The 24131-nt window shown below is 39.6% G+C and overlaps 2 protein-coding genes across 4 annotated transcripts in view; one reads left to right on the top strand and one right to left on the bottom strand.

The window, feature by feature from the left end:
- Positions 1–7057, bottom strand: part of pou6f2 (POU class 6 homeobox 2) — a 73589-nt gene extending 66532 nt beyond the window's left edge. For all 3 annotated transcript variants that reach the window (XM_068582371.1, XM_068582370.1, XM_068582372.1), the window contains exons 1-3: positions 7011–7057; positions 5762–5869; positions 2811–2894 (exon numbers count right to left, since the gene is read on the bottom strand). The gene's annotated coding sequence lies outside the window, so the exon portion shown is untranslated. The remainder of the gene's footprint in view (positions 1–2810; positions 2895–5761; positions 5870–7010) is intronic.
- Positions 7058–7117: 60 nt separating this feature from the next.
- Positions 7118–22778, top strand: vps41 (VPS41 subunit of HOPS complex). The gene is made up of 28 exons (XM_068582028.1): positions 7118–7302; positions 7630–7668; positions 10282–10389; positions 11809–11886; positions 12921–12995; positions 13991–14053; positions 14594–14659; positions 16181–16300; positions 16385–16531; positions 16618–16684; positions 17501–17598; positions 17753–17882; positions 18017–18132; positions 18219–18337; positions 19158–19239; positions 19346–19438; positions 19538–19665; positions 20013–20157; positions 20248–20289; positions 20377–20427; positions 20518–20655; positions 20743–20797; positions 20886–21026; positions 21121–21257; positions 21630–21729; positions 21821–21865; positions 21966–22045; positions 22456–22778. Exons 1-28 carry the CDS (start codon positions 7282–7284, stop codon positions 22534–22536), a joined length of 2565 nt encoding a protein of 854 aa, XP_068438129.1. The 5' UTR covers positions 7118–7281; the 3' UTR covers positions 22537–22778.
- The last annotated feature ends 1353 nt before the right edge of the window (positions 22779–24131 follow it).

Here is a 24131-nt window from a genome sequence, read left to right as displayed (position 1 = left end):
TCATCACTCTCCCTCTCTCTCCTGCTCCCTCCCTCTCCAGCTCTCTCTTTTATCTGAGGCTGGTGCTACCCCGCTGATACTGCCGGCTGCTGCCTGGTGAAGAACTGTTACGGATCGCGTGGCGTTACCATTACACCCTGCAGTCCTAAAACGGTGATACATCCATCTCCAAGGGCTCATTACTACCTGACATGTGCCTCATCTTCAGCAAACACTAAGCTGACAGCAGTCTACAAAGAGGTCTATGGGCTGTGGTCTGATAAATAAATATAATTCTACATCTAAAAAGAAGATATGAGTGAAAACACACACCAGTGATTATATCAATTTTCACATAGTTGGGGACACAAAATGAGATCAAAGGTGACATCTTTTCTGCAGAGTGTGAGGCAACATGGACTTGAGGCCTGATTTAAACAAGAGATGAAGTCACTGATGTTGCCAAAATTTTAGCCCAATTATTTTCATTTATTGTCAGCACTTAAAAACAAAAAGGAAGAACATCTACATGACATGATCAGAGCATTATCTGTCTGAACATCTCAATAGAAAAAAATCAGCAGAGAATAATTGAAATAAACTGAAGCGCCACGGTTGAAAAATACCAACGTAAAAAAGCATGTTTAAGAGCATTTTATGAATACCATCAAATGTTTAAATGCTTCCTTCAGGGCATTTTATCCCCAGGAATATTCAACACAATTAGATAGAATCCAGTTTAGGTGTATTTTTATGACTTTTACAAATAACAAAAGTTAAGTTTTTTGAAAGCCATCATTCTTACCTAAACAAAGCTCCAGAAGAAAGGAGTAAAAATAAAAAGAAACTCAGAAAGTCCAAATGTTGTAGTCAGTCAAAGAGCAGCTAAAACATGCCACCACAACACAGAGACCAGCTAGTACATGTTTCTACTGAACCAGAAGCAGCCTCCTCAACCTTTGTGTATCTGAATGGCCACCACAGGTTCAACCCTGGGGTTGCTTCCTAGGACAGTCACTGGAGATGTCGCCTCCTCCCTCTCACTCCCTCTCCCTCTCTACCTCTCTCTCTCTCTTTCTCTCTCTCTCTCACACACACACACACACACGCTCCCTCCCACCTTCACTCCCCTTGTCTCTTCTCTCTTGTGTCCTCTGACTGGAGAGCTCCTCAGACAGTGCTCAACCCACCTCAGGCTCTGAGACACAGAGCAGCAGGACTACGGTCCTCTTCCTTATTTATGAATAAAGCCCATCCTAAATATATCTGAGAAAAGGATAGGTGACCAGCACATATGGGCAAAGAAAGAGGGTTAGTCTTATCTTTTCCCTGCACCCAGCACCCCCCCCCCCCTTTTTCTCTCCCCCCCACAACACCACCACCACCACCACTCCCACCCCCCCACCCTTTCACCACCATCATTTCAATCAGGGTGGTCGATGAGTTCCTGCCCACAGGGGCCTTTTTAATGTGTTCATCACGGGAATCAGCCCTCTTTGATATGACACATGATAATCTATGAAAATGTTAATCAATAGAAATAGTTTAAGCTGTCGTTAAAAACGTAAGCCGACTGGTCAATACTCATATCCCTGGTAACAATGTCCCGAGTCATCAGGGCTTCATTTGTGGAGCACTTAAATGTGGGACACTGCGCATCAATGCACCTCTCTGCCCGCCGAGGTAAACACATTTTCCCCTCTGTCTGAGCCTGGCCACACTATGCATGCATTTGGGTCCACCCCCCACCTCCTACCTCCTCTCCTTTGAGTTGCTTGATAGGTCCACTGGAGGGCAAAATTAATACCTAATTGAATCTTGCAGTCATCAAAATAATCAATAGTTTTTTATTATTTATTCTTCACAGTCTGTTGACTGTTTGAAAGCTCAGAGGGACAGGGCAGAGCACAGGCAGCCCTGAAATTTCAACCGTTTCACAATGTAATTTTCACTGGGGCATGAGAGTTTGCAAGACCTATAAAAAAAATGAGAGCAGTGTTTTTTGTTAGGAGGTGAGGTGGAAAAAATGAAGGAAAAATGGGAATCTTTGCCCCAGCAGCTCCAATGAAAAATAGAATAAACAAGCTACTGACACTTCAGAGAAGGGCATGGTCCGTTCTGTCCATCCCTCCATCTTTTTCCCTTTCCCCTTTTCTCCTTATTTCATCATATCAGGAGTGTGGCGGTACCTCTCTAATGCTGGCATTTCTCTTCCTGACAGACTCCAAACAAGTGCTGGGAATGAGATCAGAGCTCTAATCTTCCCCTGGCCTCTGAAGCTCGAGGATAGAGGGGCAACACATCTCTCACCATCTCACGCAGCTGTTAATTACCTCATTTCAAAACAGTTTGCTTTGCTTATTTGCAATCATGCCACCAAGTTGGGTGTGTTTATCAATTTAAGCTGAGGGAGTAATGCAATTACACATAATGGGATAACTGTAATCTTATTGTAAAGATCCGTAATAAAAAAGGGATATTCAAAAATTACCATAAGAAATTACATTACTGATTCTAAGCAGTGGATGTGTAAGGGATTAGCTTCATTTTTTAAAGTAAACCTCAGACCTCTGATTAGCAATAATGTGAGTTTGTCCATGTGTGTGTCTAAGAGGGCTGGCGGGAGCAGACATGAGGGAGGTTTGTCTCGTTTCTTTTCTGTTCACTGAGTCTGGCCACAGCTCAGGAACAGGTTGCATGAACAAGAAAAAGCACTTGATCCCCTCTTTGCCTCCCGCTCGCTCAACAAACTCCCCCAGTGGCCGAATAATCAGTGGTTAGCAGAGTCCCGAGCGTCATCAGATACCCATGCTAATAGCTAGTGGTCTTACCAGTGCTGTCGCAGTGTGAGGAGACACTGTGTGAGGGATTTCAGCCTGTGACCGATACACTCCACTCCAACACTCGAGGATCCTCTGGTCATTAAACAGAGAAAACAAACATCAATACATAATTAACATAATATAACAATAAGATGTATCAATGAGCTCAAATATTTATACCAGTATTCAGCATGCACTGCCCAAACAGCTGGAAAGTTCAGCAGTGTATCTCCTGTATAGCTGTGTGCATACAGTACATGCTAAGTTGGAAGTTAAAATTTAAAAAAAGAATTAATAAATGTTGTATTTCTTAACTAATCCTTTAGTCAACAGAAAATGAATAAACTATTTTTTAATCAATTTAGTCGTATTTTTTAAACATTTGCTGGTTTAAGCTTTCAAAATGGGAGAATCTATTTGTATCTTTGTCGTACATGATAGGAAATGGAATGTATTTTGATCAAGCATGGTATGTATTCACCTTACTTGACCGAAATATATTCAATTTATTATCTTTTGTGGGATATGGTAATTTATCACTATTTTCTGACATTTTATAGATGAAATGGTTCATCAGTTAATTAAGAAAACATTCATTGATAAAGAAAATCATTACTTGTTAAAGCCTTATTCACCAGAAATTAAACTTGTCTTCATACAAACTGACTTTGGAATGTTATTGAAAAAGACAAAACCTTAAGTTTTTATTTCATTTATTTTACTATTTAGATTCAATGTATTTTTGGTTTTCCAATATCATCCTTGATCTGTCTGATTAGAGTAATATCTGCAGCTCCCCCATATTTATTTAATTTTGGCATTCCAGTGCACTGCAAAGGAATAGTGCACAACAACAACAAGGACACTCAAACACACACTCTTTTTCTAGAATGCACAGAAAGACATTCATGTGTATACTTATTTTTATTTTTTATTTTTTTTAAGTATGCATTTTGTAATTGGGACATAGTCTTTTTAATTTATAATCGCCATAATGCACTACGGATCTGTCCATTTTTCAGTGTTTTGCCCAGTGCATGCTGGGATAGGCCTCAGCACACCTGTGACCCTGAACTCGATAAGCTGGTCGGAAAACAAATCCTTAAAGACTGAGGTTTAAAATGTCACAATCAGAATCAGCTTCATTGTACAAAGAATACATCTTTTAAATAGTCCCCATTATGTTTATGCATGATGTTATGTGTTTTTCTTGTCCGTCATGTAGTCCAAGCATCATGGACAAAAATGATCAAATGTCTCTGCAATCAGTCTGTGGCAGCTTTATTTTAAACCCATTACTGTTCAAAATGGCCCAGTGGATGAAAAGCAAATAAAGAAAACTCTCATTAGCTGATTAGTTTTTCTGCAGGAGCGTAGTGAGTAGGTATGCAATCATAATGACCTGAGAAATGAAACGATACAGATACTGCCAAAAATGATATCTAATTTCTGAAATAAGAAATTAGTTTTCATTGCTACAGAAAAAATAGTTATAGTGTCACATCTTCAGCCTTTTTACCAGAAATAAAAATAATTTTAACAAAATATAAAATATGCTTAATGAGCTCTAATAAAGTAGGTATGTAGTTAAGACATGCTTTAAGTAAAAGACATAATAATCATTAATATTTTTTTTTTAACTAAAAGAAGTAAGACAGTCTTATGTCTTAAGACAAATATTTCCTTTCTCAAAGTTATACTGAGGAAGGAAATTGATAACTAAATACTGAACTTTACTTTTTTGTGTTAATGGCTTGGTCAAAGGCCAACAATAATTATGAAGCACCTATTTTGAATAACTGTTCTGATGTTTCACCCTACTGTATTGGGAAAATAACCCAAGACGCAAATGTCTAATGTAGTAAGTTATATGATGATTTGTCTCCCCCTTAGGGTTATTAACCAAACTGTTCTCTTTTTTTTTATAGTAAATGGATCTTTGTGTTGTTTATGCTTTTCATTAGAAGAGCTATAAATGATTTCTGTGATTTAGTCGCAAAATATGTGTGAAGTTAGTACAACTTTATCCGTCATATCACCAGCTAAGCTACTTCCTCTGAATAAACTATTTCGAAAATAGCAGGCCAGTGGTATAAGTAGTCAAGATTTGAAGTGATTTTTTTTCACACTCATTAATATGATCAGCAGTTATTCCTCTCTACTCCAGTAAAGCTAAAATGCTCCCCAGTGGATGGTCGGTGGGTCAGTGAAGGCTGAGGGCTATCAAAGCAGTGTATTAAAAGGAGCTCTTTGAAGCTTGTAAACCACGGTGCCCAGCAGGTCCACAACAGATAGACGCCTCTGATTGGTCAGGTATGTGTGTGTGTTTTTTGCTAGATCGATCCACGGAGCTGACATTCTGGAGCATCAAAGCTTTCAGCACACTAATCTGACTCCTCCTATGAGGGCAAGGGTTGTTTTTTTTTATCATTTTCCTTTTTTTTATCCTCCTAAAAAGCTCATTCCTCAGAGGGGCTCCTGCATGCTTATGATATGAGAGAAATATGTTTTATAAAAGGTTTTAAGGGGAATGAAAACATATTGAAATCATGCTCCTACACTGTATTTATCAACTGATAAATAATGCAACACTATAGAGAGCGATGGGGAGAGCAGTAGAGAATCACAGGGCCATACACGGGGCAGAGCACTGGCAGTAGAGGAGTGACACCGCAGAGATTCACACACCGCTGCTCCTCAAAGTCAGTATCCCCTCACACGGTCTCTGGAGACCTGCGCCACATACACACTCATGAAAGGTGTGAAAATCTGATTTCCCAAAAAGGATCGGTAATTCTCTGTGAGGGTGGAAGCCGCAATCAATAAATCATTGCTAAGTAGATTGTAAAGAATAAAAAAAATTATTCCCCCTTGGTATCAGTGCATTAGGATTCTCCGGAGGATGGATGAGACGAGATGAGGGTGTGAGACAATCTCAATAAAGTAGAGGCAAATCATACCTTTGCCATTCATCTGGACTCTGGCAGCAGCTGTCAGCAGGGTGAAGAAGGACCGGGAGAGTCGACTAATATCTGAGGGATTCATTTGGCCATCAAGTCCAGGAATGTCTGGAAATATACAAAGCCAATAAGCTAATTGACTGCCTTTACAACAGCATTTCAATGTTGAGATTTTGATTCAAGCAGGGAATTCAGAGGGATTTTGTTTATCAACAGATAGCAACAAACTGCTTCAGCCATGCAGTGGTGAAGTACATTTAATTAAGTATAGTATTGTATAATCTTGAGGTAAAAGTTGTGTTTTATACAACTTTATTAATCTATCCCTCTCCTTTTTGGAGGGAAACGTTTGACTTTGCAGAATGAATGTTACAGACAAAACATAATGCATTATTATAATGTGCTCTACCTTGACCAGTCATATAATAACAATAAATACTCTTAAAAAGGCCAGTCTGCATAACAAGTATTTTTTATATTTTTCTAACAATACTAATATTACATCAGGACATTTACTTGGAGTATTTTAATCTTGCTGTACTGCAAAAGTATTCAGATCTGGTACTTAGACGTGGCAAAAGAGCAACGTAAAAATACTCCATTACGAAAAAAAAGTCCAGCATATAAACTCATAAGTCTGAAGACATTACCAGTAAACATAAAAAAACACTCAGTATGCATCATAATTAATATATATATATATATATATATATATATATATATATATATATATATATATATATATATATATATATATATATCACTGAAATGAAGTATAGAAACAGTGTTAAGTACCATAAAATGAAAATACTCAACAGTGCTTCAAGAACTGTACTTTAACTTAGTAGACTTAAAGTATTTAACGTTAGCTAAGCTAATCTAGCTACTTCGGGGAAATTGTTTTTAAATAAAAAAAATTTAATTTGGCACCTATTCGAATTTGTGTTATAAAACCTATGTGAAGAGTTAAGTTAAAATGTATACATCCTTTCCGTTGGCTTTGTTATGTATAGACTGTAACAGTTATAAGAATTAGACCGGCAGGACAAGTTACACCTTTATTAACCTTGTGTACGCTAGTTTAATGGAGAGGCAGAAGAACAAAAAAAGCTTACCGACAATTTTTAAGAAACTTACTCACTTAACTAATGAACAGAAGTGAATAAACAAAGTTAATACGGAGTACAAAGTACATATAAAAGCAGTAACGCTTTTAACAAATATAAATACCACGTTAAAAAGCCCTCACTTGTTGTTAATTGGTGTCACCTCCTCCTCTTTCGACGGTTGGCGTCTCTCCCAGAACGACTACAATACCCACAATGCTTAGCGGCCTTGTTTCTGTCATGTGATTGAACTTATGACAGCGGAAGCAGGCTTCGACAACAAAACATCACTTTGTTGTATTGTGGATATGTTTGTCATGAGGCCAATCCAATTGCGATATTGTGGTTCTTTAACACGTGCTTTCTGAAAACGTTTTTAAATATTGTATCGATTCTGCTCGGATACAGTTATCGATGGCGGATGCAGAGGAGCAGGTGAGCACAGCATGCTAACGTTAGCTGGCTCATGTTTTCCTTTTATGCGTCAAAATGAATGAAAATTGTGACGCAGGACTTCTGTCAACGGCCCATTTATTTGATTTAGCTTGTTATGTTTATATTTATTTGACGCAGAAAGCTTAAATGTGTGATTTTTTTAGCTGTATTTCCCCTGCCTACATTACAGCAGTCTATGTTCGAGTCAAATCATGTTATAATGCTCTGTCACTTTCCATGTACTACTGTATCCTTCTGTGCTTTAACATGGTGAGACTTTTAATGACAGACTGTTAATAATCCATTCAAAAATATCTCTTTGTTCAGGGCAGAAAACAAAGTGAGGAATTCACAGATGAATCTGAGGTAAGAAACATCCTTTTGTGATTCTTTTCCTTTCTCCTTCAGGAAGAGGAGAATAAGTGTATATAGAGGTTAAAAGGGGCAGAAACAAATTACACCTGAAAATGTCATGCAGTTGCACCAATATGTCGATGCAATAATGCATCAAGAGCAGCATATTGTTGATGACAGGGGTGTGCATAGTTCTGTCAAGCATGGGTGATTTTTGAACTCTAGTCAAGCTCGCTGCCTATTGAAAGGACTGTAATACATAGCCAGCCTTTATCAACCCAGCTTGATCCCGGAAGGATCTTTGTCAGATTTTGAGAGGTGTCAAACACTCATGAATTACAGATAGCTTTTCAGATCCATCAATAATATGACTGAGATTCGGCATGTTACGGTACACTTGTGCTTCTGAGAATCACAAGTAGGCTAAATAAAATATAGCTTTATACATCAGCCTGGCAGGAAGGGAAGAGTCTTTATAGGAAGCAGAGAATTGAATGATATATCAGGGAAAGGCTCTCAGAGGAAAACTGTTATGAGTGAGCAAAAGTATAAGGTTAACATTCCAAGCGTGTACATAGAAAGAGCTCCAACATCCTGCTTTCTGTCGGTGTTCAATACTTTGGGACATGAACCCTCGCAGCAAGCATTAAGGTTGTGTGTCTCTCCTCCAAGTGGCTGCAAGCATCTGATTATTACTTAGATTACTGCAAATGAATGCAGCCAACTTGGCGTCTTGCTACTGTTGTTATCTGATTGACAGCAGGCTCAATGGAAAAGGGAAGTGAGGGCCTGTGTGCTCTACACTCTGCTGCTCACAGAGGAAATTAGCAGGATAACAATTTGATCTTGAAAGTAAAATGCATGCTCTTCATCGCCTATGTAATCTGGCCAGACTAGTCTGATTTGTTGATGACATAATACAAGCAATGAGTCTGGCTGTAAGTGTTTTTGATGGTGTTGATGTAATGCCTCATGTAGAAACCGAAACACCGAAACAAAACAAGAAAAAACTACTTGACACATTTCCACTGGAGAGTTAGGAGGATCAGTCAGAAAGAATATGAACTATGGATATGAATATGAACCCTGATCAGAGGATGTTTCTTTTCACTACATTTACGAACATGCTGAGGTGAGCAAAAGAGTGGATTCATTACTTTCTTAATATTTTGGGAGCTATGCACTCCTGTTTAGCCTTAGTGCACATTTATAACTGGTGTACTCTTCCTTGTGTGTTTGTGTAATCTAATGGAGGACATCTCAATCTATCTTAGTGACTTGTGTGATCTTAAGTGTGTATATCAAAGCTGTATGTTATCCCAAAAACAAAATGTTTCAGCCTTAACTGTTAAAAAGCAAAGAATATGGCCAAAATGGTTACCGCACAAAGGCCAGCTCAATAGTTGACAAAACAAAAGGCAACTTACAAGAGATAGCAGAAGTTTGAAAATGGGTAGTTTCTCTGGGGATGAAGTTTGCTTTTGTTGTTTGATACACCTTTGAAAGCCGTGACAAATGCTCCCGCATCAGGAATCTCACAACCAGAATACACAGGAAATAGCCTAGATATGGCGTTGTTAAGTGGGAAAGGATTGTTTTTGAAAATAACATTTTTTCCACGCTATTGTCCCCCACCTCCAACCCAGTAGCACATAATGGCAGACAATGTTTTGAGTTGATGCACCCTCTGGGCAGCCACAGACTGTGCAGCATTGGTTATAAACTGAATTATGAGTAATATTCAGTCTGTGACTGGCCACAAGTGTTGGCTCACACTGGAAAGTGTAACACAGTAGAATACCTTAAGTGCGCTTTATGAAATGACTGAATTCATGTTTGTCACTGGGGAGGAACAGTCTCATGAAAACATAGTGTTATGCTGCATTTCACGCAATGTAATGGAAATCTGTTTGTGCAAACATCTCCTGATACACATTTGCAAGACATAAGAATGTCTTGGAAGAGGCCAGAATACATATCGGATTGACTGTTAGTCCAGCTCGGTCTTGCTCAGTGACACGGTGGCAGTAATGGTGGACACTGGATGTGAAACATCCAGTGTCCACCATTATACAGATTGTAAAATGAGTGTTGCTGAATATATATATATATATATATATATATATATATATATATATATATATATATATATATATATATATATATATATATATATATATATATATATATATATATATATATAGGTTAATCATTTCATTCATTTTTTTAAGCACTGTGTTTCTTTGTCATTTGTGATAGTTACATAGATATATTTGGGTTTTAACCTCATAATTCGGGAACACAAGATATTTGTCATGTTGGGTTTCATGGATATTTAATCGTGGGCTACTATTTTCTGACAATTTATTCATGCATAAAAACTCATAAGGTCGAATCCAAACCCTTTATTGAACTTCTTCTGACTTTGTTGGAAGTAGATCAGATTGTAAGATTTAACTTGAGGTATATTTTACTTTCCTGCATGAAGGGATTTGTGTGTCTTTCAAGGAACATTGTGAACTACAGCATTTGTTCGGGGTCACTGTGTTGTTGTAGTGAATGCCTTTTACAAACATGTATATCGTACAGTGACAGCCCATCTTACAAGTCCACTTTGCCCACCAGGAGGAGGACAGCGAGGAGGAGCCCAAGCTGAAGTATGAGAGGCTCTCCAATGGGGTGACAGAAATCCTCCAGAAGGATGCAGCCAGCTGTATGACCGTCCATGACAAGGTAGAGCTTAAATCCACCACAGGTTTCACATTGTTTATGTACACATTTGAGAGATGGCAGCCCATTCTTTTCTCACCTTCCCCTGCTTTTCCTCTCAGGGAGGTGCTTCGGAAGACACCGAGGCGCCATTGTCTTCTCTTCTTATTCCCACTCTTACATATTTTTCGCTCCTCTCCTCTGTTTGTCCAATGTTGATATTTTTTAAGCGGCCACTCTCCGCCAGACGGCTAATCGTTGTGGCACCGGCAGCACACATGCACGCCTGAGCAGAGCAAAAGTCATACCCAGTTATGTCTCCTCACCTGATGTTTTATTAACCACTATTGATTTTCATTTATTTATTTTTACTTTGAGGATTTGGTCCCCTCTTATTCTTTTTATTTGTTGTTTTTTTTCACCTCAAAATAGCAACCGAGCCCCAGTGAGCGACGTCGCGGTGCTGAAATTCTAAATTTGATCTGACTGTCATCTTTCTCCCTGGGATTTCTGCGCTTGTGTACCTTCTCCCATCCAGCTACCTGTGTGGTCACACCGCCCCCCCCACCCTTCCCCTCCACCCTCCGCCGCGGCAAACTCCCGCAACCTTAAAGTCGCCGACGGCACATATTGCCTTATGTTGCCTCATATTTTAAGTGTCTGAATCGGAATTTCATTTGAACAATTCCATTCTGATAAATCCCTTTAAAAGTCGCTCCGCCTCACAAGGTTGAACCCTTTATTTATTTATTTTTGGTTATTTTATTTGGGGAGATTGCAGGGGCTCTGTCTGACATGCTCAGCTGTGCCTGTAAATATAAGCATTTCATTATAGACTGCACTGAAGCATGGTGGACTCGCCGCACATCCACATGCTGGTCTAGAAGGGAGGGGGATTAGGAGGAGGCCACGGAGCAGGGGCTGGGGTGGAAGAACACACACTTAATCTAATGCCAAAAGCCCCCAGTTTCTATAATTTTTTTGTCCCAGTGGACTTGCGTATACACACACACACGTGCGGACACGCACGTACACACTCTTTTGCTGAAGCACAAAACACAGAAAACAGTTGCTGCTCAGTAGAAGTAATAGCTCTATGCCCGGCATTGACGTGATTGGCTTTCCCGGGAAGAAGTCAGATGTACAGCGCATTTATTATGCTTAAGCATTTTAATTTGAGAGGGAAAAAAATGCCATTTCACACTGTATGCTTTAATAAATAGGGCTTTCCCACCCTCTGCAATTTCACAGTTTTGCCTCCAAGCCCACCCAATCCCCACGCTGCTCATGTCGCTCCAGCTCCAGGAACTGTTTTTTTTCATTTTTTTTTATCCTTCCACAGCCTTCATCACAAGATTTTTTTTTTCTTCTAAATTCTTGAATATGTTTCATCTGTCCTCTTTCTAATTTGGTTTGATTTACATTGCATTTGTCCTTCTCCAGTTTCTTGCACTAGGGACCCATTTTGGAAAAGTCTTCCTGCTGGACATCCAAGGAAATGTGACTCAGAAGTTTGAAATTGTGAGTACTCCTTAAGAATATAGTTATGAAATGCAATAAACCTAATGATACATGTGATTATCTTTTCAGCCATGCTCAAGACGAATACTAATCCTATGATATATTACTCATATTAATTCATAGTCGTTCATATTATTAACACTAAAACTAAATAATGCTAATTACTTTGGTAATTTCCTGACTTGTCCTCTAGCGCCACTTAAATGAATTATGATGAGAAGTCACAGCGAGCCTGTGACTTCTCATCAAGCGCCATATTGGATTTATAACCAGCTGTGATCTCGGCCCACTATTTAAATTAACCCACAGATTTCTGCTCCCTTGATCTGGAGGGATTGGCTGAACAATAACTTCATTGCATGTAAAAAAAAAAAAAAAAAACCACACATTCAGTAATCATGGCTGATTTGACTGTTGGGTTCCTGCTGAGCACATTGATTCAAGTGCTACTCACCTGAGGAACCTGACGGGCCTGTTAGCAGTCAAGGAGAGGAACAAGGACGCCGTTTCACTGCACAGAAAAAGACACAGCTGAGTTCAGGCTGATGGATTTGTGACGTAGTCTCAAAATTAAGCATTCAGAATTCAGTGAGAAGCAGAAAAGGATCTAATCAAAGACTAAAGACCGAGGTGAACTTAATGCACTGGAGAAAAGCAACAAACTTTATCTCCTTTAGTCTGCACAGTCAACTCTTTAGGGGTGGCTTTCAAGTAACATTTGCTATAATTTATGCCATTTAGAATGATCCTTTTATCTAAAGAGCCCTATAGTGTCATGAATGTGTAAACTTTAAAAGCAGCAGCAGTGAATTTAGACCCCCTAACCTTCACAGTATTAATGCCACGCTTTATGCATTGACACATATGGGACTGGGCATCCATAGTCAAATTATTTTTTGCCTCTTTCTGGCATTTCACTTAATGGGATAAAATGTCAGCCAGCAACATTTGGCCAGCCACAAAGATATTCACGCTCGCCTCTAAAAAAAAAAAAAAAGAAAAAGAAAAGATGCCATGATATTGTGTCTCCACAGAGTTCAGTGAAGATCAACCAGATCAGTCTGGATGAAAGTGGAGAGCATGTGGGCATCTGCTCCGAGGATGGGAAGGTGAGATCTCTCTTCTCATCGCCGCTGGTTACTGATCCTTGGGCCTGCAGCAGCACAAAATAATATATTAAAAATCTATGTTTTTTATCTTCCATAATTCACCCTAAGATTGATATAAAACTCATCTTATCAGGGTTAAACTTTACGCTAATGATGTGGGACTTGAGGTGTTTGGTTGTCTATTTTTACCCCCACAGTCAGAACATTAACCTGAAGTTTTATCTTTACCATATATGCTCATATTTTTTTCACGATGCATGAATTTATAAAAAGCTTGTGCCTGTTTTGACTAGTAGGGGGAAAAGGATCGCACTCCATTGAGCTGTCAGTCAGCCATCAGCCGTCTATGGATACCCTCTCCATGTTCTCCACCTTGCTGTTATCTTGTCTCTTCTCATCATTACCACCATCCTTCATGGATTTCACAGTCAAGATATGCTCTCTGATATCACCCTCCCCTTACTTCTCGCACTCTGGTGGCAAAAACAAGATCTTGTCGCACAAAAAAAAAGTGGAGCACACAATTAAAATCAATGCTACACAGCAATTGTTCGCCCTCAACCAATTCAGTTGGCGGTTAATCCTTTGAAAATCTAACTTAATCCTTAATCGCTGGTGCGGTTCGGAAAAAGGAGATTGCATCAGAGTTTTATATTATTCCTCTACTTTGAAAAAAAAAAACCCAACTAAAAACGTCCCCTTTTTTTTTTAGGCCTCAGATGAAGAAAGACTGGGTGTCGTGTACTCTAATGGTACATTAGGGTTCGTTGTAGCCAACTGAGGCAGCGGTCGGGTTTCTAGACCCTGCGGGGTTCACAGAATCAACTCGTCCACTAATTGGTGACCCAGCGGAGAAGTAGAGAGCCAATCAAAGTCTTTTCTGACCACAATTCCCCCCAGTTGGCCTCAGATAGTTGCAGAGGCAGCAATTAAAGGGAGAAATGTTGAGTTATTCACCTTTTGCTTTCCGTTCTCCCGTCTCATCTCTGTTCCAGGTTCAAGTGTTCGGTCTCTATACAAGAGAGGGCTTCCACGAGAACTTTGACTGTCCCATCAAAGTAAGTTGTTGTTACATGTTCTGAACACTTAAAAGGAATGCTTCACCCACAAAATGACCATCTGTACATCAAGTAAAGACCCGTTGTTTTCCTCAAATGCCTCTTTGGTGAACAAAAAAAAGTCCTGTGTTTAGTAACCGCAAAACTTTACCACAACAACAGTTCACAAAGTCTCACACAACTCGTGCAGCATAATCCAAGTCTCATTTTTCCAGTCTTATGCTCACTACTTCACCATCGCAGACATCTTTGCTGAAACCTTACAATATAAAACACTTGGGACTCGGACAGATGAGCAGCACGCCTCCACACTCACTCAAATAGTAGATGCATGTCATTGGAAGTCATTCTGTGATGTATGCCGCCCCCAATTTACTTTAAATCATCCAGTTTTGATGGGGTGAGTCATTGATAAACAAATGGTTGCTTTGTGAGGTCTTCTTTCAGTGCCTTCGCGTGCATCTGTTGCGACAGCATCACCTGCATAAAACCTACCGGGAAAAACATTTTTTTGACATAATCTCTCACATTGTTTTGCAGGTGGTTGCGTTACATCCTCAGTTCAGCCGATCAAACTACAAACAGTTTGTCACTGGGGGCAACAAGGTAGGTTTGAGTAGTATTATTTCCCCGTGCAGTCATTATGTACAGTTTTCTGCCATTTCCTGCCACAATAATTCATCCTGATTGTGTCCGGGGCGAAACCGAAACCCGCGAACCTTCTCACTTTGGCTCGGCTGACGGCGACGCGCGGGCCTTTGTCTGCTGTGAAAGGCTCTTAGTTTTCTGTCTGTTTGCTGGAGTGCTCTCGGGAGAGCTGCCCATTTTCACAAAGTGCTGTTCGCTCAACAGCGTTTGAAAGGCAATGCTTCACAAGCACGGCAAGTAGACGTCATTATCGAGAGAGTACATAGTCTCAGGATTTCCGGGCGCGTTCAGGGATCTTCGTGCTAAAAGTCGCCTCGGAAGGTGAAAACTATCTTGGACATTCAGATTCGTCGTTTAGATTTTTTGGAAATAAAACCACCTCCATCTGACCACAAGCCAGTGACCGTGCACGCGACCATTCGCTGTGAAGATGTAGCGTCATTCGTAAACTTCCCATAAATAAAGTATACTGACATTTATACAACAGGGGTGAGGGGAAAAACAACTTCTTTTTTTGTTCGCGAAACCCCATTGTTAGTGTTACTTTGCCATTTTCTTTCAATCGCCGCTGATTCCTCTCAGTTCCAAGTTGTGAAGGCCTCCACAATGTGCCTGTGATGAAAATCAATAAGCCTCGACGGGAGCCACATCCTGTCAAAGGAAATTCAATTTTGTCTCCACAGTTCTTTTGTCATATCATCTCTTTGTAGAGCAAACTGTTTATTAACACAGCCCAACTGCTGAATTAAAGAGCCTATACAACCTTGTCCCGGCATCCTTGGTAATATTATGCACATTTAGCGGGTTATATACTAAGGACAGTAACAATGCAGGGAATGTGAATGACAGGCTTTGTCCTCGCCAGCTTGTACAATACAAGGCCTTAGCTTTAAACTGCACTTGAAGTGGTCCAGCGGTCGCCTTGATACCACATTGCATTGTGGTTAAACACTCGCTGAGCTTCCACACCTCTGTGAGACAGTAAGCATCCTTTTGTGTGCACAATAAATGGTGTGTATCTCAAGTAGTGTGAGGAGTTGTAGGAAGAAGGATGTATGAAATCATGCTTGTAATGCGTCCAACACTTTTCTTTATGGCCTTCACACCGTCTCCTACTTGCCAATTACGTCGACCATGTGACATTGTGAAATGACTTCCCTCCACCACTGAATGTGAAGCTAATGTGAAGCTTTCTCACTTAGATGGAGACTAATGAGCAATCCGTCTTCATTGTCTTTGTGCCTAAATGCTCTGAAGTGGAATCAAGATCTTCATATGAGGACTTTTTTTTCTTTCTTACGTCGTCATTTGCCGGCTGAATTAGAAAGTTGCCTGCAGTTTAAGTTCTATCTTGAAGGATGTTTCACTCTTTTTTTATCAGACGCTGTGTCATGTTCTGTTCCTCTGCTGCCCTCTGTAGGCCGGGCTGCACAACTGCAAACCGCGTGCTATTAAATGTCCTCCTGTTGTCGTCCTCAGCTGCTCCTGTACGAAAGAAACTGGTTGAATCGCTGGAAGACGTCTGTTCTACATGAAGGCGAGGGCTCCATCACTAATATCCAGTGGAGAGCTAACCTCATAGCCTGGGCCAACAATGTGGTGAGTCATCGGTCGCAGGCCCTCATTTAAAAGTATATTACTGAATGTGTAAAATGTTTTTTTTTTCCCCCTCTTGTGTTTTAGGGAGTTAAAATCTATGACATCGGTACAAAGCAGCGGATCACAAACGTGCTGCGGGATAACGTGAGTCTGAGGCCCGACATGTACCCCTGCAGCCTGTGTTGGAAGGACAACTGCACTCTCATCGTCGGCTGGGGCACTTCCATCAAGGTCTGCTGCTTTTCGGTTCCAACTCGTTACTGACACGAGCTAGTGTAGCATTTCCGACTTTCTGTAATCTTCTCATATCTCCTCAGATTTGTGTTGTGAAAGAGAGAAATCCAACTGAAATGAGAGACCTGCCCAGCCGCTATGTGGAAATAGGTATGAAATACTCTTTATAATGAACTATATGATAGTAAACTTTATTTATAGAGCGCTTTTCTACACAAAACGCTGTGATTCACGACATAAAGCAAGATAAAAACTAGGAAGGTGTCTCAAATTTACCCACGTAAATCTCAAGAGGTTTACAATACAAATCTGTTTAGTACTCGAAATCGGTCTCAAACCACCTTTTTGAAGTCTGATTTATTTGTTAACATAAACAATGCAACCAAAATCACAAAACATGGAGGAGCATCGTGAAAAAAGTGAGTTAAGTTTGTTCGATTTGGTTTGATCGTAAAAAAACTAAATGGAATTCTCAAACATAAAATTCACCTCGGCAATGCTTTTTGATTATTCTATCGAGACGTTTCTCATGATACACTTATGCGTGCACATCTATTCAGTACTGTTGGCAATAAAAGAGACGATCGAGGAGGAATCTCCATTTGTTTTCTATAGGAAGGTGGCTCTTTCAGGTTCATTTGAGGAGTTCCTGTGGTTTGCATGTTCCACATTTGATCGTCATGTGTCACGCTGTGTGGGTCTCGGTCTAGTGTCGGTCTAGTCTCGGTCCTGATGCGCTCTGGTCTACATACAGGCATCTGTGTTGGTGATAATGACGAGCGGCGAGTCAACACAGTCAAACACTAGAGCTCACGTTCTGGTTGAAGATGCAGCAACAAATGCATAGAATTACATAATGTTAGCATTCCCAATCTACAGATGAATTAAATGCACTTTATTACAGTGTCCATCATAATGTCCTTGAGGCTATTTTGTTTGCTGTCTTTTTTCTTTTTTTTCAAACAGTTTCTGCATTCGAGACCGAGTTCTTCATCAGCGGTTTGGCCCCGCTGGCGGATCAGCTCGTCACCTTGTACTTTGTGAAGGAGAACTCTGATCAAATGGTTATTATACATCTTTTACATCACATATATATATATATATATATATATATATATATATATATATATATATATATATATATATATATATATATATATATATATATATATATTTACAGAGGCTTTCATGGTGTTTTTTCTCATTGTGTGTGTGCAGGATGAGGAGTTTCGTGCGCGGCCTCGCCTCGACATCATCCAGCCTCTACCTGAGAGCTGCGAGGAGATCTCTTCAGACGCGCTGACCGTGCGCAACTTCCAAGACAACGAGTGCAGAGACTACCGCCTCGGTGAGACTATAAAGACGGCCCTCAGAGAAATGTCACGCGGCCTTTTACTGCGCCCTGATTTCATTATGCCTCGGCCATCAAATGTCAGCTCTAATGCGCAATACGCGGAGGCATAAATGTATTTTCATTCACAGAGCATTCCGAGGGCGAGTCGCTCTTCTACATCATCAGTCCCAAAGACATCGTCGTGGCCAAGGAGCGAGACCAGGACGACCATATCGATTGGCTGCTTGAAAAGAAGAAATATGAGGTCTGCGTGGTTCAGTTTTATGAATGTTGCAAAAGGTTACGGTCTACAATTATTTAGTTTGACCGCGTGTCCCGTCGCTGCGGCAGGAGGCGCTGATGGCTGCAGAGATCAGCTTCAAAAACATCAAGAGACACGACGTTCAGAAAATCGGGATGGCTTACATCAATCACCTGGTGGAGAAAGGAGACTATGACAGTGCTGCGAGGTAGGTTTAACGTCTGCAGGGATACAGTTTGAAGTACATCTCCAGGGGCCTTGTTACGGAAACTTTACATTTGAGCAGACTTATGCTTATTATTGGTTGTTGTAGCAAGATGGAACACATAATCCAACATTATATTCACTAAAATAACCGCGATTACTGAACAAATACAATTATATTTTACTACATGTGCAATGCGAGTTCAACCAAAAACTTAAACAAAGGAATCTTAACTGGAGGTTCACTTTCAATGTATTCACTTTAACGAGTAAGTGGACCTTGATTTAGTTATATTCATCAACTTTACAAATGTACAGGGTGAAGAATGAACTTTTATGCACAAAGACTATAAAGTTTGTTTACTGTTATTTTATGTAACCTTTATTTTTTTTAGGATATTCCTATATAAAAACGTAAAATCCCTTTTACAAAAGACCAAGATGACCGCATGACCATTTCACATAAAAGCACAAACAACAGACTTAAAACAAACAACAACCAATGAATGTTTAATGTTGTTCAGTAACATGACAAGTACCTCGTATTTAAAAACGTTAAAAGTCCTTTTATTCAAGAGGTGCAATGACGTGTGCAGAAACTCAAATCTGGGACATCGTACCACAGAATTGTGCACTAAACCTAACACGATGAATTTGAATGCACATATAAAATATCACCATCAGAGTTTTGTTTGTAAGACACTCGATATGACGTTCAGAAGATGTCACGTATAACATTCCTTATTAATTTACACTGCTAACAAAGTCACAAGCCAGAATGTTATTGTTTCATCACAATGAGTCACACACTTCTTCTTATTCAGGAAATGTCAAAAGGTTCTCGGGAAAAACATGGAATTATGGGAAAATGAAGTATACCGGTTCAAGACCATCGGACAGTTGAAGGTAAGACTTTCTGATCCTCAATAAAATGTAATTACTGAAGTGATTTTGTTCATGAATTGATTGTAAAATGTGATGCATGTTTTACGACACCTCCCTCCATTTTCAGGCCATCAGTCAGTATTTGCCCAGAGGGGATCTGCGTCTCAGACCGGCCATCTATGAAATGATCTTGCATGAATTTCTCAAAACTGACTACGAGGTACTTTATCCTTGAATGGTCTGAACGTCCCGTCAAGTTAATCCACTGGTTGATCGTCGGCCTAATGGTTTGTCCCGCCCCCTTTTCTGTGCACTGAAGGGTTTCGCCACACTGATCCGGGAATGGCCCGGAGAGCTTTATAACAACATGGCCATCGTTCAGACGGTCACCGATCACCTGAAGAGGGACCCCACCAACAGAACGCTGCTCACCACGTTGGCTGAACTGTAAATGGACTTAACATCTGCATTAATCTACCAATTTCATACATATTAAGGGCAATATTCAAATCAAGTTGCTGTTTTTTAATATGACAAAATGGTTTTAAAACAAAAACAAAAAATATCTTGTGGATCATTTTATACACATTTTGTATGGAATTCAGTGTCACTTATTTAGTATTTTTTTTAAATTCCAAGATCTAAACTGGAGTTTAACATTTTATTCTGTGAGTCTGCACAATATTTGTCTGCACAGATGTAGTCACAGAATGCAGTAATGCTCTCAATAAATTAAAAAAGGCACAAAATAAAATGACATAGAGGTAAACTGTTGGTCCCTGATGCTGTTGCAGATACACGTACGACCAGCGATACGACAGAGCCTTAGAGATCTACCTGAGACTGAGGCACAAAGACGTCTACCAGCTGATCCACAAACACAACCTTTTCTCCTCCATCGAGGACAAGATCGTGCTCCTCATGGACTTTGACAAAGAGGTAAAAGACCGGTCGCAGACTGAAAACGTGCAAATGAAAGTATTATTTTCACTTTCACTTGTTTGAGTAACACATTCTCTAAATTGACAGAAAGCGGTTGACATGCTTCTGGACAACGAGGACAAGATCTCGGTAAGTGTTCCTGGCTCCTCTTAGTATTTATAGGGATGTGATTAAAATCCGCGGCCCGCTGATCCTGTTTCTCTTCTCTGCTAATAGACGGACCGGGTGGTGGAGGAGCTAGCAAACCGGCCCGAGCTTCTGCACGTGGTGAGTTGAGATCACTTTTATATACAATCACATTAACTCTCAAAATGTAATCCACAACTGATTTGACTCATCTTTTCCCCCCTCCCACAGTATCTCCATAAACTATTTAAGCGGGATCACCACAAAGGTCAAAAATACCACGAGAGACAGATTGTCCTGTATGCCGAATACGACCGTCCCAATCTCTTGCCTTTCCTGAGAGACAGCACACACTGCCCGCTCGAAAAGGTACCGTTCTTACATGTCGTCCCACTGCGCATCCAGGTTTTCAGAAGCAACAAGACATGAATTATGTCGTGTCCTCTTTTCCGTCAGGCTCTCGAGGTTTGCCAGCAGAGGAACTTTGTGGAGGAGACTGTCTTCCTGCTCAGTAAGTGTTAGTTAAGGTCTGATTTCTTGATTTTTAAGGGTGTTTTGAAATGATTAAAAGGAAACTAATCCGGCATGTTGGCTCTCAGGCAGGATGGGGAACTGCAGACGAGCCCTGCAGATGATCATGGAGGAGCTGGAGGACGTGGACAAGGCCATCGAGTTTGCCAAAGAGCAGGACGATGCAGAGCTCTGGGAGGATCTCATCTCTTACTCTATTGATAAACCACGTATGACACAGTCTCCAATTGACCCAACATTTGTCTTTTTTCATTTTCTCACGTTCGTATTATTTATATTTTTTCCCTACTATTGTCTCCCCAGCATTCATCACGGGCCTCCTTAATAACATTGGTACTCATGTGGATCCCATCCTGCTCATCCATCGCATAAAGGAGGGCATGGAAATCCCAAACCTCAGGGATTCACTGGTTAAAATCCTCCAGGACTACAATCTACAAGTGAGTATATCATGTAATCTAAACGGATTTAATCTTGTTTGGACTACAGATGATTTAACAAGTAGTACAGCTATTAAATATGTAGTTAATTTTCTAAACCCAAGATGGGAGATTCTTACTCTAATATTCGTAGGATACAATAATATCGATGAAGAAATAACATTGTGGAATAACTAATTCCACAGTTCATGTGGCTCCTATAACCTCAGTAATGGAAGTAATGTATTACTCTAGCAGTACTTTGAGTAATTTTATAGGGGGAAAAACAAGAACCTTCATGAATGAATTCATGAATTTTGCCTAATTGCTCAGTTTTTATTTATGATGCTGTTCTTCTTATTAATCAACATTTTCTTTCTTCTCTTTTCAAAGATTCTCCTGAGGGAAGGGTGTAAGAAGATCCTGGTGGCCGACTCCCTCTCGCTGCTCCAGAAGTCGCACCGAACACAGATGAGAGGCGTCAGGCTCGACGGTGGGTGCTCTTTCCTTGGCTTCGTTGCAGAAGCAGTGGAGATGAAGTCCTCTTCACACTGTACTCATGCTGTTGTTGGTTTTCTTTTCAGAGGAGAACATTTGCGAATCGTGTCACGCTACAATATTACCGTCAGGTGGGTTTCCTTTGTAGTTGTAACAAGTGTTTGTCTGTTGTGTTGCATTTGAAACATTTGAAAGCGATTCATTGCTAGTTTTTTTGTTGCTTTGTTTCAGATATGGCCAAACCCTTCAACGTGGTTGTGTTTCACTGCAGACACATGTTTCACAAGGAATGTTTGCCGTCTTCAGGAACGGTAAGCAACTTCACTGAGCCACATGTATCTCATATTTTAAAAGGATACATAAAGTTAGATGCTTTCTGTCACACTCAGAGTTTAACGTCTGCTACAACAGTGTCTCAAAACACATCTTTTTCTGAAGCTTTTAGTTAGATTTAAAGTGTGGGATTAACAGCTATAACATTTATTTTACAATCAGTATTATTCTATTTTTGATTAATGATGATGTTATTTTGTTACCTTTAATTTATTGTATTGCTTTCTTATTTAATAAAAACTTTTTTGTTATTAAATTACTTTGTATGATTGAATTTTTTCGACCGTAATCTGTGTCACTTTTTATCATTTAGTGTTGAGTTTTACTCGAGAATCTTAAACATTAAACTCTTCTATATTGAGACCTGTGCCTCTTTTCCCTCTTTCAGATTCCTGGGGTGCAGTTTTGCAACATCTGCAGTGCGAAGAAGCGCGGGCCAGGAAGTGGAATCCTGGAGATGAAAAAATAAACATGGCTGTATGCGCTCAGTGTTATTATTTATGCCTTTACCTTCCCCCTGTTGCTTACCATTTACTGTCAGTGCATTGATCAATATATATCACCATCCCTCTGCCAAAACATATATATTGGATTGTCTCTGTATATTTAAATCTAACAACTAAAGTGCTTTACTTGTTTTGCTTGCCACTAATGTGATTTGGCGATGAAATATCTGCAACGTCTAAAAAATAAAATGAAATAAAAACTTTTTGTGGTTTGTGTCTGATAATAATGCATGTCAATCAATTCTGAGGAGAAATGAAAATGTATTCACTCTTCAACGTTAGATCTTTTGGTTTCTTCTTTACAATGGTGTCTATAATTAAAGATTCAATATACTGTATAAATATGATATAATTGCACAAAATACTCCCTGAAAGCATGTAAATCATAAATGATTAATGATATAAATAATTTGTTCTATGCATTGAATGTGTTGTAACTCTGTTATGTTGTTCATGCTGTACACATGACATCTATTGCGCTTCTGTTCATCTGGGGAGAGGGATGCCCCTATGTGGCGCTCCCTAAGGGTTATTCCCTTTTTCTCCCTGTTAAAAGGGTTTTTGGGGAAGTTTTTCCTGTTTAAACGTGAGGGCACATTTAAGCCCTCTAAGGCTAATTCATGATTTTGGGCAATTTAGTAATATTATGATAATATATATTAACAGTAATGTATATATATTTTCAGACTTCCTCAAATGACGGATATTACAACATGATTTGGTGCACAGACATATGAAACCAACCTCAGACCTGTTAAGACAGTGGTTCTCAAACTGGGAAGAAGTATTACAGATGGGGGGGATGCTGTTTGTTTTTATATATATATTTTGAAAAAAAGGTATAATCCTATATTAATCCCACAGTGGAGAAATGATTCTCTGCATTTACCCATCCTCTGTAATTAAGGAGCAGTGTGCTGCTGCGAAGGGCTTCAGTGTCTTGAATAGTTGTAAGATGCTTAATTAGCTGTCTTGCACTTCAACACCAACCTAAGTGGTAAACAGAACAGAAAGGTTCAGACAGAAGGCAAAGCAATAGCCTCTATTAAAACTTCAATAGCACACATTAATTAGTAACTCATTAACATCAGTTAGCAAACACATCAAATTAATTCAAGATGATCAAACACCATCAAATACAATGTGGGACACTTGTTGGGAAATAAATAAAGGCAACAAATAATAAATATACTGCAAACTTTACAGCATTGAGCAGTAGTGGTGTGGTCACTACTCGTATCTTTACTGTAGCATAATGATCTATCTTCAGGCTGTGAGTAAATGAAAGCATGGCCCAGCTTCTTTATTATTATTTAGTATTTAGAAAAGCTAGTGTATGAATACTCTGTATAAGTGAAAGTCCAGCATTGGAACTCTTTTGTATAAGTCCAAAACGCTTAGCATTAAATATAGGTAAAGTATCAAAAGTAAAAGTACTCATTACGCGTATTGCATTCTATCACTATTTATAATTATTGATACACACATGTGTTAATCACTTTAATGTTTCATAAATTTACCTCATATTCAATTAGCTGTTTTCAATTTTATATTAGTA

Source organism: Clinocottus analis, unplaced genomic scaffold (assembly GCF_023055335.1).
Source record: "Clinocottus analis isolate CAN_PGR_092001 unplaced genomic scaffold, fCliAna1.0.p SCAF_18, whole genome shotgun sequence".
NCBI lineage: Eukaryota > Metazoa > Chordata > Actinopteri > Perciformes > Cottidae > Clinocottus > Clinocottus analis.
This window is presented reverse-complemented; position numbering and strand designations above follow the sequence as displayed.